Here is a 17,592-nt window from a genome sequence, read left to right as displayed (position 1 = left end):
CTCACACAGTTCTGTACCATCAAGTGTGGGATGAGATACAGGCTCGCTGCAGCTTTCTACCCTCAGCTACCCTCGGCTTTGTTTGTGTGGGCTGCTGCATGTCTCCTCCGATTGGTTTAGCCCAGTAAACCCATTTAGAACGAGGAAGTCGGAAGCAGGTGTCTCTGGTTTGCTTTTCCCCTCCTTGGGTTCCAACGTCTCCTGCTTGAGGACGGGACTTCTCAGGACTCAGAGGACTGCTGTTTTCTGGCCTCATCAAGATGATCCTCATCTGCTTTATTGGTTTATCCGAGTTGTCTCTGCGCCCAGCGTAATCTCGGGCTCCAGAGGTGTAGCTGTTATCTAAACCCGATTCAGATTAGGATATCTGGGTGGAACTAATGGAGTGTGAATGGCTACTGTAAATAACAGGTTACAGTTAGGACACACAATCATGATATTCAAGGAAGAGAGGATTTCATTTTGACATATCTCTCATGCAATTTTGTTCCATATGTGTAAGGAGTGGTATTTGGATTGAGCTGTGTTAGAATGGATATAGTGATCCCTCTTGTGACTCTCAGGGAACATTAAAGCAGGACATTCATTCGTGTTTTACCAAGTACCTAAAAGTGTTCTGGTTGATAAACACTTATTTAGACTCGCTATGGAGTAGTGCTACTGCAGAAGCAGAGTAACTAGTGAATTAATTTAACCAACACCAATAACCATGTCTTTTTCCTTTCTCCCTTCTACAGAGGACTTGCTCCCGGGAGGATTCCCCAACATAGACATGGGTCCCCAGCTGAAGGTGGTCGAGCGGACCCGGACGGCCACCATGCTCTGTGCTGCCAGCGGCAACCCCGACCCAGAAATCACCTGGTTTAAGGACTTTCTGCCCATAGACCCCAACGCAAGTAACGGGCGAATCAAACAGCTGCGCTCAGGTAAGGAAATGGTGTAATCTGTTGCTTAGCTACACCTTCAGCTGCCCTGGTTGCTTAGCTACACCTTCAGCTGCCCTGGTTGCTTAGCTACACCTTCAGCTGCCCTGGTTGCTTAGCTACACCTTCAGCTGCAACTGGTTGCTTTTTAAATGCAAAAGGGTGAGCAGCCATGAATCCGATTGTGAGTGCTATAGCTTAGCCCTGAAACATTATGATTGATACACGGTGACTGGGTGGATGCTTTGGGCTTGATTCTGCTCAGAAGATCTGATCGAGGAAAGGTCCCCAAAAATATTCAATGGGTCCCAGAAATTTGGAATAGAGAGAAACAGAGCGTGGTCTAGTTTTCTCCCCCTCAGTACTGTAAGTGTAGGTGTGATCTCGTAGCCCTTGATTAACCCTTAATGAGAGAGACCCAGTGCAGCAAAGTCAAACAAAATATATAATTAAAGTGGTCCCAGGCAACAGTGGGTAGATCTTTTGGGTTGACAATGTGTCACCATCAGAAAAATGCAATACATCCTATTTTGATTTGCAGCTGCTAACACCAAATAAATAGTCTGTCTCAACTGAGTTCTTGCCATAGATGTGGTCCTTGCGAAGCGCACACTAAAACACTCGATTTGTGATAAATATAGCAAATATCTGTTTTCTAGGACCTTTGGCTCGTAGGAAGTGAGCAAATTACAGCTAAGAACATCCACATGAAATTCACCCCAAGAAATTCCACGGTGGCAACAAAAGAAAAAGTGTTCACTCATTTAGATGATGTCGTACAACTTTCTGAGTGCTCCGTGTCTTGGTGTTACAGAGGGTTTCTCTGTGGGGGTATCAGGAGCTCATGGAGTGCTTTGGAGATGCTGAGGTTGTGTGTAAAATGCTCTTGACTTCCCTATCTGAGGACAGCAGTCCCCCATGAGGGATTCCTATGAAGCTGAGTTTTTCTTCCACCTATGTTGTTAATGTCTAGGGTCTACAGCTGGTTTTAGCACTCGTTCAGCTTCATCCTGTGCTGTGACGGTAGGAGGGCAGACTCATTGGGCTTTTATAGGTTGTACGGACAAACATGCATACTGAAACGTGATTAGGCTTGACATCCTGAGATGTGACGGTAGGAGGGCAGACTCATTGGGCTTTTATAGGTTGTACGGACAAACATGCATACTGAAACGTGATTAGGCTTGACATCCTGAGATGTGACGGTAGGAGGGCAGACTCATTGGGCTTTTATAGGTTGTACGGACAAACATGCATACTGAAACGTGATTAGGCTTGACATCCTGAGATGTGACGGTAGGAGGGCAGACTCATTGGGCTTTTATAGGTTGTACGGACAAACATGCATACTGAAACGTGATTAGACATCCTGAGATGTGACGGTAGGAGGGCAGACTCATTGGGCTTTTATAGGTTGTACGGACAAACATGCATACTGAAACGTGATTAGACATCCTGAGATGTGACGGTAGGAGGGCAGACTCATTGGGCTTTTATAGGTTGTACGGACAAACATGCATACTGAAACGTGATTAGACATCCTGAGATGTGACGGTAGGAGGGCAGACTCATTGGGTTTTTATAGGTTGTACAGACACACATGCATACTGAAACGTGATTAGACATCCTGAGATGTGACGGTAGGAGGGCAGACTCATTGGGCTTTTATAGGTTGTACGGACAAACATGCATACTGAAACGTGATTAGGCTTGACATCCTGAGATGTGACGGTAGGAGGGCAGACTCATTGGGCTTTTATAGGTTGTACGGACAAACATGCATACTGAAACGTGATTAGGCTTGACATCCTGAGATGTGACGGTAGGAGGGCAGACTCATTGGGCTTTTATAGGTTGTACGGACAAACATGCATACTGAAACGTGATTAGACATCCTGAGATGTGACGGTAGGAGGGCAGACTCATTGGGCTTTTATAGGTTGTACGGACAAACATGCATACTGAAACGTGATTAGACATCCTGAGATGTGACGGTAGGAGGGCAGACTCATTGGGCTTTTATAGGTTGTACAGACAAACATGCATACTGAAACGTGATTAGACATCCTGAGATGTGACGGTAGGAGGGCAGACTCATTGGGCTTTTATAGGTTGTACAGACACACATGCATACTGAAACGTGATTAGACATCCTGAGATGTGACGGTAGGAGGGCAGACTCATTGGGCTTTTATAGGTTGTACAGACAAACATGCATACTGAAACGTGATTAGACATCCTGAGATGTGACGGTAGGAGGGCAGACTCATTGGGCTTTTATAGGTTGTACAGACACACATGCATACTGAAACGTGATTAGACATCCTGAGATGTGACGGTAGGAGGGCAGACTCATTGGGCTTTTATAGGTTGTACAGACAAACATGCATACTGAAACGTGATTAGACATCCTGAGATGTGACGGTAGGAGGGCAGACTCATTGGGCTTTTATAGGTTGTACAGACACACATGCATACTGAAACGTGATTAGACATCCTGAGATGTGACGGTAGGAGGGCAGACTCATTGGGCTTTTATAGGTTGTACAGACACACATGCATACTGAAACGTGATTAGACATCCTGAGATGTGACGGTAGGAGGGCAGACTCATTGGGCTTTTATAGGTTGTACAGACACACATGCATACTGAAACGTGATTAGACATCCTGAGATGTGACGGTAGGAGGGCAGACTCATTGGGCTTTTATAGGTTGTACAGACAAACATGCATACTGAAACGTGATTAGACATCCTGAGATGTGACGGTAGGAGGGCAGACTCATTGGGCTTTTATAGGTTGTACAGACACACATGCATACTGAAACGTGATTAGACATCCTGAGATGTGACGGTAGGAGGGCAGACTCATTGGGCTTTTATAGGTTGTACAGACAAACATGCATACTGAAACGTGATTAGACATCCTGAGATGTGACGGTAGGAGGGCAGACTCATTGGGCTTTTATAGGTTGTACGGACAAACATGCATACTGAAACGTGATTAGACATCCTGAGATGTGACGGTAGGAGGGCAGACTCATTGGGCTTTTATAGGTTGTACAGACACACATGCATACTGAAACGTGATTAGACATCCTGAGATGTGACGGTAGGAGGGCAGACTCATTGGGCTTTTATAGGTTGTACAGACACACATGCATACTGAAACGTGATTAGACATCCTGAGATGTGACGGTAGGAGGGCAGACTCATTGGGCTTTTATAGGTTGTACAGACACACATGCATACTGAAACGTGATTAGACATCCTGAGATGTGACGGTAGGAGGGCAGACTCATTGGGCTTTTATAGGTTGTACAGACACACATGCATACTGAAACGTGATTAGACATCCTGAGATGTGACGGTAGGAGGGCAGACTCATTGGGCTTTTATAGGTTGTACAGACACACATGCATACTGAAACGTGATTAGACATCCTGAGATGTGACGGTAGGAGGGCAGACTCATTGGGCTTTTATAGGTTGTACAGACACACATGCATACTGAAACGTGATTAGACATCCTGAGATGTATGTGTGTTTTGTTTGTTACTGTTGTTGTTATTCATCCGTGAAGCTCAAAGAGTTACAGAGAAAGCTGGTTGGGTTGTTACTGGATTTTCTCCTGCTGAGCCGTCTGATATTGTAGGTGTCTAACCACCCTGTTTGCGTCTCTCACCTGTCTCTCTGTTCCACAATGCCTTTTTTTCTTTTGCTGTGCGTCTGCGTTTTTTTTAACACTCAGAGCGGATTGCCTCGCTGTGTCTGTCGTTTGTCTGTCCGTCGAGATGCTGTTGTCACTGAGTGCACGTCATGCAGACATCAACAACCTCTATCTGACCCACAACACAGTTCTCAGGTCATACCAATAACAATAGCAAAATGGAACTAAAACCAAATAACTCATTCTCTAACCTGAAGTTTTCAAATTTTCTAAACACTTTGGTAAATACTTTGCCCCTGATATGCATCCTAGATGTTTTACCCCTTGGCATTATACACAGAATAAAGCATTTAGCAATGTACGTTTTGACAAGTAGCATCCCCAAGTAATAAATATGTTATTTTTAAATGATTGTAAACTTGCCACAGTTCTACACACAAGTCAAGATGTGGTACATGTACTTAATGTTAACCTCTTGCTGCCTGAATGCCTGTGTGAAATAGTACATTTTTGTGTGAAAAATGTCATGTAATAATGACATTCTGGGGTCCTAAAAGTCCCACCTGAACAGTGTCATTCCAGCACTCTAGGTGGTACTGCTAGCAGCACCTAAACCCTCAAATTAATTCTTCTGTTTTTTCTTTTTTCGATTTGTTTTTCTGTTCCATTCTGATTTTCAGAAGCCTTTGGTAAGTGTCTTACTAAGTCCACAAACATCCCCATTGTCCCTGAAGCAGATGGCATTTTAACTACTTTTAAAATGCATGCCCCACATCCTCTCTCCCACGTCCTTCCTCCCTCTCTTCTTCTCTCTGTCCCTTTCCTACCCTTCCTTTTTTACTTGTATCCTTTCCCGCCCACTATGTGAACCGTCTTTGGCTCCCAGATTCAAGTAGAAGAAACCTGAGATGTGTGGTGTGTGTGTTCCACACACCTCTCATCCACTTCTCACGAACAGGACCTCTCCAAGCTACTTTCACCACCTGTGTAGACAGTTTCACATGCTGTTGTGTAGAATTGGACAATAAGATGAGGGTACTGGTATTAGATTAGTATACTAGTATTAATCCGATGAGTATACTGGTATTAATTAGATGAGTATACTAGTATTAATTAGATGAGTATACTAGTATTAATTAGATGAGTATACTAGTATTAATTAGATGAGTATACTGGTATTAATTAGATTAGTATACTGGTATTAATTAGATGAGTATACCGGTATTAATTAGATTAGTATACTGGTATTAATTAGATGAGTATACTAGTATTAATTAGATGAGTATACTAGTATTAATTAGATGAGTATACTAGTATTAATTAGATGAGTATACTAGTATTAATTATATGAGTATATCAGTATTAATTGGATGAGTGTAATAGTATTAATATGATGAGTATACCAGTATTAATATGTTGAGGATACTACAGTTGTGGCCAAAAGTTTTGAGAATGACACAAATATTAAGTTTCACAAAGTTTGCTGCTTCAGTGTCTTTAGATATTTTTGTCAGATGTTACTATGGAATACTGAAGTATAATTACAAGCATTTCATAAGTGTCAAAGGCTTTTATTGACAATTACATGAAGTTGATGCAGAGTCAATATTTGCAGTGTTGACCCTTCTTTTTCAAGACCTCTGCAATCCGCCCTGGCATGCTGTCAAATAACTTCTGGGCCACATCCTGATTGATGGCAGCCAATTCTTGCATAATCAATGCTGGGAGTTTGTCAGAATTTGTGGGTTTTTGTTTGTCCACCTGCCTCCTGAGGATTGACTAAAAGTTATCAATGGGATTAAGGTCTGGGGAGTTTCCTGGCCATGGACCCAAAATATCGACGTTTTGTTCCCCGAGCCACTTAGTTAACACTTTTGCCTTATGGCAAGGTGCTCCATCATGCTGGAAAATGCATTGTTTGTCACCAAACTGTTCCTGGATGGTTGGGAGAAGTTGCTCTTGGAGGATGTGTTGGTACCATTCTTTATTCATGGCTGTGTTCTTAGGCAAAATTGTGAGTGAGCCCACTCCCTTGGCTGAGAAGCAACCCCACACATGAATGGCATGACACAGGACTGATGGTAGCGCTCACCTTGTCTTCTCCAGACAAGCTTTTTTCCAGATGCCCCAAACAATCGGAAAGGGGATTCATCAGTGTCACGACTTCCGCCGAAGTTGGTGCCTCTCCTTGTTCGGGCGGCGTTCGGCGGTCGACGTCACCGGCTTTCTAGCCTCCACCGATCTACATTTCTTTTTCCATTTGTTTTGTCTGTATTGTACACACCTGGTTCCCATTATGTTTGAATTATTTCCCTATTTAACCCTCTGGAGCCACCATGGTTTTATGCGTGTTTATTGTTGTCAGTTGTCTCGTTTATGTGATTCTGGATTTTCGTTCTCCTTGTTGGAAGATTATTTTTGAGTAAAGTTACTATTATTAATCATCTCTGTGTCCTGCGCCTGACTCCGCCTTACCCACATCACCTAGACTCTGACAATCAGAGAAAATGACTTTACCCCAGTCCTCAGCAGTCCAATCCCTGTACCTTTTGCAGAATATCAGTCTGTCCCTGATGTTTTTCCTGGAGAGAAGTGACTTCTTTGCTGGCCTTCTTGACACCAGGTCATCCTCCAAAAGTCTTCACCTCACTGTGCGTGCAGATGCACTCCCACCTGCCTGCGTCATTCCTGAGCAAGCTCTGTACTGGTGGTGCCCCGATCCCGCAGCTAAATCAACTTTGTGGAGCTTGCTGGACTTTCTTGGGCGCCATGAAGCCTTCTTCACAACAATTGAACCACACTCCTTGAAGTTCTTGATGATCCGATTAATGGTTGATTTAGGTGCAATCTTACTGGCAGCAATATCCTTGCCTGTGGATCCCTTTTTTGTGCAAAGCAATGATGACGGCACGTGTTTCCTTGCAGGTAACCATGGTTGACAGAGGAAGAACAATGATTGCAACACCACCCTGCTTTTGAAGCTTCCAGTCTGTTATTTGAACTCAATCAGCATGACAGAGTGATCTCCAGCCTTGTCCTCGTCAACACTCACACCTGTGTTAACGAGAGAAAGACTGACATGATGTCAGCTGGTCCTTTTCTGACAGGGCTGAAATGCAGTGGAAATGTTTTTGGGGATTCAGATCATTTGCATGGCCGCGAGGGTCTTTGCGATTAATTGCAATTCATCTGATCACTCTTCATAACATTCTGGAGTATATGCAAATTGCCATCTTCCAAACTGAGGCAGCAGACTTTGTGAAAATTATTATTTGTGTCATCCTCAAAACTTTTGGCCACGACTGTAGTATTCATAAGATGTGTATACCAGGATTAATTAGATGAGTATACTAGTATTAATAAGATGTGTGTACTAGTATTAATTAGATGAAGGTTACCTAGAAATCTTGTAGTTTATGACCAGACAAATATGACTTTGCTCCCCACACACACACACACACACACACACACACACACACACACACACACACACACACACACACACACAGTGGACCTCTGATGGCCACACATGAGAAAGCACACAGTCGAGGGCTTCAATGACCCTGAGAATTTGCACAAAAACAAGTCTTCGTTCCATAAAGGCAGGAAGGTGTAGTAGTGACGGGGTGAACTGGAGTTGTTTCCAGACTTTGGGGGGCGCTGCAGGAGAGTTGTGTGGCTGAACCCTCCAGCCCCACACTGTGGCCAGCTCAACCTTCCCTCCATAGCCAAATGTTTTCTCAAGAAAAACTTTTCCTGCTGCCCAATGCTCCCCCACTGTCTAACAAAACTCCAACTAATGCTTTGTCGCATTATGTGTTATGGATCGGGTCTACATTTTTTTTTTTTTACCACATTTCCACACTTCAGATTTTATCTGAGGCCTGCTTTTTGAGCCTATCTGTTATAATTTGGGGTATTGAAAACATTCAAATTCTTGCCTTTAGTTGTCTGTGAGAGAAACAAGTCTTTTTTGTCTCTTTTGTTTTTAAATATGAAGGTCTATTATAGCGATTTTACCTGTGAAGACGGCTAGCTGTTGTTACTGGAGATCCCAGTCTACCAGCAAGCCTCGTTTATGCTGATGAGAAAAAGGCCTGCCGCGCTCGAACCCCCTCAGCTGCCATCATTTCCAGTTGAGCAGCTGAACGCTTATTTTGTTTAATCTCCCCTTTCCAAAAGGAATGGAGCAGACGTGCTCAAGGTTGAATAAATACTTCAAAATTGTTTCTCACTTTGGTGGGGGGGGTGGAGGTGTCTTTCTTTAGTTTGGTTGAATTTATTTCCTCTACCTAGTATCCCATGCCTCTCCTCTGTTTGTTTGAAGTCTTCATTAGTTTTGGTATCAGACATCTTTGAGTCAGTCATATGTGGGAACTTACCAAGGTGTGTTACCATCACTCCGGATGCTCCCAGCAGTACCCTTGGAGACTTTAAACGCTGAGGGAAAAATATGGAAAGGTGGTTAAACTTCCTGAGTAGGGGCTCTCTTTTTTTTTTTTTTTTTTTTTTTTTTGTCTGTGGTTGGCTGTTGCTGTGGTACTTGATTTAACTGCAGGCAGACTTAAGCCGGGGAGGATTCTGGGATTGATGGGTCCCCTAACGAGGATGGGGGACGGCTTTCTCCTACACCCCTTCCTCACAAACACACACTACCATCCCAGGACCATACACACACGCTGGTGTGTTTACCATGTACACCTCACACCTTAACAATGTGGCTTTTTAGCAACACAAAACATACAAAACACACAAAAGTCCTTCATTTGGATGCAACTTGTGTACTGTTGAGCCTCTGGAGACAGTGCTGGTGCTGGCTGGATGGATGTGCCAGGTCCATACTGACTGCTGTGCTGATATTTGCGTGTAGAGTCCCCGAGGTGAGCTCCTTTTTGAGGTGTGGAAGAGGACTGACATTTCTCTCCTGTACCCATTGCTCCTGACCCCAGGCCCTCGCTGGTCTTGTCAGCCTGAGCAGATTATCACGGGAGAAGGGAGAGAACAATAAAAAATGGTAGAGAGAGGGAAGGTGGGATACATACATATTCATAAAGAATGAGGTCTTTATTTGGTCTCTTTTTATTATTAGGTTTGGAATCTGACCCAAATCTTTCTCAAGATACTGGATGGTTTGGCGCTCCACGTGAGCTATGTACACACACGCTCAGAAACACACGCTCAGAAACACATACACACACGCTCAGAAACACACACACACGCACAGAAACACACACACACACACACACACACACTCAGAAACACACACACACTCAGAAACACACACACACACACATGCTCAGAAACACACACACACACACACACACACACACACACACACACACACACACACACACACACACACACACATGCTCAGAAACACACACACACACATGCTCAGAAACACACACACACACACATGCTCAGAAACACACACACACACACCACACACACACACACACGCTCAGAAACACATGTGCATACACCCAGCACAGATACACTGAACATCACAGAGGTCATCCATGGGCCAGGAGTAGAGCAGCAGGAGATGGCCTGATTCAGATGGACAGATGTGTTCTAACATCCAGGGAGCCAGGAGTCCAGAGAGGTCTCCATGGAAACGAGAAGGTCATCCAGACATCCGAGGGGGTCAAACCCTGGCACTTGGCCTAACCCCCCCCCCCTCCCCACACACACTCACACACACCTCCCTCCATCTCCAACCCAGATGGACCCGGTCTCTGGCCAGATTGGCATAGCCTCTGGACAGCTAGCCGCATCCACAACCATGTAGAAGGATTTCATACACAAGGTTGGGGGCATTATGCAGCGTCAATGACGCCACACTGCTGGCAGAAGGTCTTTGGCCGTGGAGGTACATTTGGGTCACTCCCACCATAAGCTGATTAAGCCACAGTTCACCGGAGCTTAAAATCAGAGTTTATGACTTGCGCGTGTATACTGTAATAAGGAAGGTAGATCTGAACCGGGGCTGCACTTGGTGATTTTCATCATCCTTAGTGGTTAAGCTTGACCCGAGCCCTTCAGTGTTCAATTTACGAAGAGTGGCATTGTTAGTCAATTGAGCCCTGAATTTAAGGATTTTTCCTCATTTTCAGAGGATAAAAATAACAGGGCATTCCTTCACTTGAAACCTACACTTATTATTTCCCTTCCTGTTCCTTTCCTGTTCCTTTCCTGTTCCCTTCCTGTTCCTTTCCTGTTCCCTTCCTGTTCTCTTCCTGGTCCCTTCAGGTACCCTTCCTGTTCCCTTCCTGTTCCTTTCCTGTTCCCTTCCTGTTCTTTTCCTGTTCCTTTCCTGTTCCCTTCCTGGTCCCTTCAGGTACCCTTCCTGTTCTCTTCCTGGTCCCTTCCTGTTCCCTTCCTGTTCCCTTCCTGTTCCTTTCCTGTTCCCTTCCTGGTCCCTTCAGGTACCCTTCCTGTTCTCTTCCTGTTCCTTTCCTGTTCCCTTCCTGTTCTCTTTCTGTTCCCTTCCTGTTCTCTTTCTGTTCCCTTCCTGGTCTTTTTCTGTTCTCTTCCTGTTCCTTTCCTGTTCCCTTCCTGTTCTCTTTCTGTTCCCTTCCTGTTCTCTTTCTGTTCCCTTCCTGTTCCCTTCCTGTTCCTTTCCTGTTCCCTTCCTGGTCCCTTCAGGTACCCTTCCTGTTCTCTTCCTGTTCCCTTCCTGTTCCTTTCCTGTTCCCTTCCTGTTCCTTTCCTGTTCCCTTCCTGTTCTCTTTCTGTTCCCTTCCTGTTCTCTTTCTGTTCCCTTCCTGTTCCCTTCCTGTTCTCTTTCTGTTCCCTTCCTGTTCCTTTCCTGTTCCCTTCCTGTTCTCTTTCTGTTCCCTTCCTGTTCTCTTTCTGTTCCCTTCCTGTTCTCTTTCTGTTCCCTTCCTGTTCCTTTCCTGTTCCCTTCCTGGTCCCTTCAGGTACCCTTCCTGTTCTCTTCCTGTTCTCTTTCTGTTCTCTTCCTGTTCTCTTCCTGTTCCTTTCCTGTTCCCTTCCTGTTTCTTTGCTTTCATTGTTTTCTATAAATGATCATGACGTTTTGATGCTTTCTTTCACTATTCAAAATGTCTTCTTCTCTTCTTCCCTGGAACCAATCGCTTTGAACTTCACAACTCCTCATTTTCCACACACCCATTTATTAAATCTTCCTCCCTATCCCCTCTTTAATACTCAGGATCCACAAACCTGCTTTATTAACCTAACCTTAATCTAACCTAACCTTAACCTAACCTAACCTAACCTAACCCCACCTAACCAAACCTTAACTAGTAACTCCTTACTCCTAACTAATATTCTGACTTCAGAGAACAAATAAACCCACAAGCTTCTTGCTGTCCTTGAACTCCAACTCTAACAACTTAACAGTCCCAACCCCTGATCCCCTTTCTGTGTGATTGGATATGTCTGATATGAGCATTTAAAAAAAGAATGCCATGTGTTGCAGTTTAGCCATGGTATCCATATTTCTAGGGATGTAACATCCATGGAGATTTAAAAAAAACAGTCAAAACAGTCAAGCTCAACACTCACACCTCCCCACTGCTGGCAAAACAAAGAAGCACTCGGAACCCAGAGGAGGAAGAGCAACCCTAGAACAGAATCCATTATAAATCACATCTTCAGTTCCAACATGGCTTACACACTTAGGTTCTCTGTACTGCTATGAAAGACAGGGGTTTGTGTCTGTGATTGTAGCTCCCTGTAGTCACACTGGTACACAGGTCAGGGATGTAGAGTCATTCACAACAGGCTGCATTAACCTTTAACCCCTTCTTGCGCTGTGTACCGCGGGCTCGGCACTAAGTAGGGCACCTCCGCTGGGCTGCAGCCTCCCTGGCGGCGCTCTCAGGGGGTAGCCCAGGGCAGAGCACTGTCAGTTTGCTATTCCTCCTCTTACAGAGAGGGAGGGAGGGAGGGAGGGAGGGAGGGAGGGAGGGAGGGCGGGCGGGCGGGCAAGAGTGGCACAAAGTAGAGCAAGAGAGGCACAGACAACAGGAGGAGCATCAGAGAGGCACAGACAAGAGGAGGAGCATCAGAGAGGCACAGACAAGAGGAGGAGCATCAGAGAGGCACAGACAACAGGAGGAGCATCAGAGAGGCACAGACAACAGGAGGAGCATCAGAGAGGCACAGACAACAGGAGGAGCATCAGAGAGGCACAGACAAGAGGAGGAGCATCAGAGAGGCACAGACAAGAGGAGGAGCATCAGAGAGGCACAGACAACAGGAGGAGCATCAGAGAGGCACAGACAACAGGAGGAGCATCAGAGAGGCACAGACAAGAGGAGGAGCATCAGAGAGGCACAGACAAGAGGAGGAGCATCAGAGAGGCACAGACAAGAGGAGGAGCATCAGAGAGGCACAGACAAGAGGAGGAGCATCAGAGAGGCACAGACAAGAGGAGGAGCATCAGAGAGGCACAGACAACAGGAGGAGCATCAGAGAGGCACAGACAACAGGAGGAGCATCAGAGAGGCACAGACAACAGGAGGAGCATCAGAGAGGCACAGACAACAGGAGGAGCATCAGAGAGGCACAGACAACAGGAGGAGCATCAGAGAGGCACAGAAAACAGGAGGAGCATCAGAGAGGCACAGACAAGAGGAGGAGCATCAGAGAGGCACAGACAACAGGAGGAGCATCAGAGAGGCACAGACAACAGGAGGAGCATCAGAGAGGCACAGACAACAGGAGGAGTATCAGAGAGGGCGAGAGTGTGAGAGGAAAAGAAGAGAGGCTGAGTGAAAACGAGAGCAAAATTGTTGAGTAAAATGACATACAATGGCAGAGACTAAGAGGAATAGTGAGAGGGTATGAAAGAAAATGAATAACATACTAGGAGGTTGACCCTCTTCCCACTCAAGTCCCGATTTCAGGGGGACCTAGGTTTGGTAGCAACGCAGGAGATCCACACTACCCCCCCAATTAGGTGCCATCCACATGCCTATTATAGTGCCTCTGGCCAGCCTCTCTGCTACAGAGTCCTGGTAGTCTGGTACCAGGGCTGTCAACTGAGCCTCTCTCCAAGCTCAGATGCTGCTTTGTGTTCCCGCCTTAATATGGCTGAGGATGGGAGAGGAGAGAGGGAGAGTAAGAGAGGAGAGGAGGAGGAGAGAGAAAGGAGGTGAGAGGAGAGGAGGAGAGAGGGAGAGTAAGAGAGGAGAGGAGGAGGAGAGAGAAAGGAGGTGAGAGGAGAGGAGAAGAGAGGGCGAGGAGGAGGAGAGAGAAAGGAGGTGAGAGGAGAGGAGGAGAGAGGGAGAGTAAGAGAGGAGAGGAGGAGGAGAGAGAAAGGAGGTGAGAGGAGAGGAGAAGAGAGGGCGAGGAGGAGAAAAGGGGACAAGAGTGTGCCCACCATACCAACCTTCTGTTCCTTTGTGAGACCAGCAGTGGGAGGTCTTTCAAGTCCCAATGAAAAGTTCCGTTGATAAAAAAAAAAAACTCTAAAACACTTTGATCATGACAGCCAATAAGCAAGGAACTGGTTGATTTATAAAAACAAATAACACCTACTAACGTTAATCTTGAACTAAACTGTTGTTTTGTATCTCTTCTTCCAGAGGGTACCCCCATCCGAGGTAAGACTATAACTAACAACACAACTCAACCTTAACCTCTTATCTAACCAGATTGAATCTTATTCAAATGAAGTGACTAAACTGAGCTAGCCTTCTCCAAAACAAATCAAGACTTTGCTATTACCAGCGAACAGTCATCTTGTTGTCCTCTGTGTCTTTGTCTACATGTGTGTATCTGTTTTTTTTTTCCTATTTTGTGTTTCATTCCATCCTTGCCGTGCAATTGTTTGTGTGTGCGTGCGTGTGTGTTTTGTGTTTGTTTACCTCTTGAATGTGAGAATTACCGGAAAAATTGCAATCTGGTGGAGCAATGGGTGTTTAGCAGGAGGAAAATGGTGGTTGGGGTGTTATTAGGGATGGTAGGGGGGTTATTAGGGATGGTAGGGGGGGTATTAGGGATGGTAGGGGTGTTATTAGGGATGGTTGAGGGGTTATTAGGGGTGGTTGGGGGGAGAAGGATGGTTGGGGGGTTATTAGGGGTGGTTGGGTGGAGAAGGATGGTGGTTGGGGGGTTATTAGGGGTGGTTGGGGGGTTATTAGGGGTGGCTGGGTGGAGAAGGATGGTGGTTGGGGGGTTATTAGGGGTGGTTGGGGGGTTATTAGGGGTGGTTGGGTGGAGAAGGATGGTGGTTGGGGGGATATTAGGGATGGTAGGGGGGTTATTAGGGATGGTTGGGGGGTTATAAGGGATGGTTGGGGGGTTATTAGGGGTGGTTGGGGGAGAAGGATGGTGGTTGGGGGAGAAGGATAGTGGTTGGGGGGTTATTAGGGGTGGTTGGGGGGAGAAGGATAGTGGTTGGGGGGTTATTAGGGGTGGTTGGGGGGAGAAGGATGGTGGTTGGGGGGGAGAAGGATAGTGGTTGGGGGGAGAAGGATGGTGGTTGGGGGGAGAAGGATGGTGGTTGGGGGAGAAGGATAGTGGTTGGGGGAGAAGGATAGTGGTTGGGGGGTTATTAGGGGTGGTTGGGGGGAGAAGGATGGTAGGGGGTTATTAGGGATGGTTGGGGGGTTATAAGGGATGGTTGGGGGGTTATTAGGGGTGGTTGGGGGAGAAGGATGGTGGTTGGGGGAGAAGGATAGTGGTTGGGGGGTTATTAGGGGTGGTTGGGGGGAGAAGGATGGTGGTTGGGGGGAGAAGGATGGTGGTTGGGGGGAGAAGGATGGTGGTTGGGGGAGAAGGATAGTGGTTGGGGGGTTATTATGGGTGGTTGGGGGGAGAAGGATAGTGGTTGGGGGGTTATTAGGGGTGGTTGGGTGGAGAAGGATAGTGGTTGGGGGGTTATTAGGGGTGGTTGGGGGGAGAAGGATGGTTGGGGGGTTATTAGGGGTGGTTGGGTGGAGAAGGATGGTGGTTGGGGGGATATTAGGGGTGGTTGGGGGGAGAAGGATGGTGATTGGGGGGTTATTAGGGGTGGTTGGGGGGAGAAGGATGGTTGGGGTGTTATTAGGGGTGGTTTGGGGGTTATTAGGGGTGGTTGGGGGGAGAAGGATGGTGGTTATTAGGGGTGGTTTGGGAGAGAAGGATGGTTGGGGGGTTATTAGGGGTGGTTGGGGGAGAAGTATGGTGGTTGGGGGGGTATTAGGGGTGGTTGGGGGGAGAAGTATGGTTGGGGGGTTATTAGGGGTGGTTGGGTGGAGAAGGATGGTGGTTGGGGGGATATTAGGGGTGGTTGGGGGGAGAAGGATAGTGGTTGGGGGGAGAAGGATGGTGGTTGGGGGGAGAAGGATGGTGGTTGGAGGGAGAAGGATGGTGGTTGGGGGAGAAGGATAGTGGTTGGGGGGTTATTAGGGGTGGTTGGGGGGAGAAGGATGGTTGGGGGGTTATTAGGGGTGGTTGGGTGGAGAAGGATGGTGGTTGGGGGGATATTAGGGGTGGTTGGGGGAGAAGGATGGTGGTTGGGGGGAGAAGGATGGTTGGGGGTTATTAGAGGTGGTTTGGGGGTTATTAGGGGTGGTTGGGGAGAGAAGGATGGTGGTTGGGGGGTTATTAGGGGTGGTTGGGGGGAGAAGGATGGTGGTTGGGGGGTTATTAGGGGTGGTTGGGGGAGAAGTATGGTGGTTGGGGGGTTATTAGGGGTGGTTGGGGGGAGAAGGATGGTTGGGGGGTTATTAGGGGTGGTTGGGGGGAGAAGGATGGTGGTTGGGGGAGAAGGACGGTTGTTGGGGGGAGAAGGATGGTGGTTGGGGCAGAAGAATGGTGGTTGGGGGGAGAAGGATGGTGGTTGGGAGGAGAAGGATGGTTGAGGGGTTATTAGGGGTGGTTGGGGAGAGAAGGATGGTGGTTGGGGGAGAAGGATGGTGGTTGGGAGGAGAAGGATGGTTGGGGGGGTTATTAGGGGTGGTTGGGGAGAGAAGGATGGTGGTTGGGGGAGAAGGATGGTGGTTGGGAGGAGAAGGATGGTTGGGGGGTTATTAGGGGTGGTTGGGGAGAGAAGTATGGTGGTTGGGGAGAGAAGTATGGTGGTTGGGGGAGAAGGATGGTGGTTGGGGGGAGAAGGATGGTGGTTGGGGGTTATTAGGGGTGGTTGGGGGGAGAAGGATGGTGGTTGGGGGGAGAAGGATGGTGGTTGGGGGGAGAAGGATGGTGGTTGAAGGGATTATTAAGGGTGATTGCGGGTTATTAGGGATGGTTTAAGGGTGGTTGGGGGTTGTTAGGGGTGGTTTAATGGTGTTTAGGGGTTATCAGGGGTGGTTTGGAGTTATTAAGGGTGGTTGGGGGTATTAGGGGTGGTTTGTTTGCTTTTGACACTGACATTTCAAATGTTTGGAGATGTTGAAGTGAGTTTTACAGGGGTATTTGTTCATCTCGCCAGGTTAATGAATGCTGGGTAAACTGTTCAGCCTCACCCCTCCCCCCTCTGTCAGCCCTTATATCCTTTCCCGTTGCTATGACCACATTATGTATGTTAATGTTCAGCCTCTGCTCAACCTCCTAATGAGTCATGGCAGGAGACACTCCCAGAATGTCATAAAAAACGTGCATAAATGACATTTGATTTCCTTCCCCAGTTGCTGCAGTGTGACGTGGTCTAGAACGGAAATAGGCGATGGGTGTCTCTAAAATGGCTGTGGCCACTACATTAAACAGCATACAAGATGTATTTTCCAAACCAAATGATAGACTGTAAGGGAGAGGATGTCACAGTTGAATGTAACACAGAAAATGATGGGATATAATTGCTACCACGGCAGAATGTTCATCCCATCTGTCTTCTCGATAATCTAGCTTGGGCACAATTGATGTCATTTCTCACCAAGGTTGATATTTTTACTGTATTGTTTTACAGTAATCTTTACTGTGTAATAAACTTGCTTTCTTTACAGGGATAAGCAGGTAGGTAAACATCCCATTTCTCTGTCAGTATTTCACCTCATATTTTGGGGGAATGGGCCAATAGTGGTAGGCAGGAATGGGTGGTCGG

General features: G+C 46.7%; 1 protein-coding gene across 1 annotated transcript in view; it reads left to right on the top strand.

The window, feature by feature from the left end:
- Positions 1–17,592, top strand: part of LOC109881252 (receptor-type tyrosine-protein phosphatase S) — a 418,713-nt gene that overhangs the window by 248,044 nt on the left and 153,077 nt on the right. Inside the window, exon 6 of the mRNA XM_031822228.1 lies at positions 738–926. Within this exon, the coding sequence (XP_031678088.1) occupies positions 738–926 (189 nt within the window). The remainder of the gene's footprint in view (positions 1–737; positions 927–17,592) is intronic.

Source organism: Oncorhynchus kisutch, linkage group LG4, assembly GCF_002021735.2.
Source record: "Oncorhynchus kisutch isolate 150728-3 linkage group LG4, Okis_V2, whole genome shotgun sequence".
NCBI classification, from domain to species: domain Eukaryota; kingdom Metazoa; phylum Chordata; class Actinopteri; order Salmoniformes; family Salmonidae; genus Oncorhynchus; species Oncorhynchus kisutch.
The sequence above is the reverse complement of the archived record's forward strand: the minus strand, read 5'-3'. Positions and strand labels throughout refer to the sequence as shown.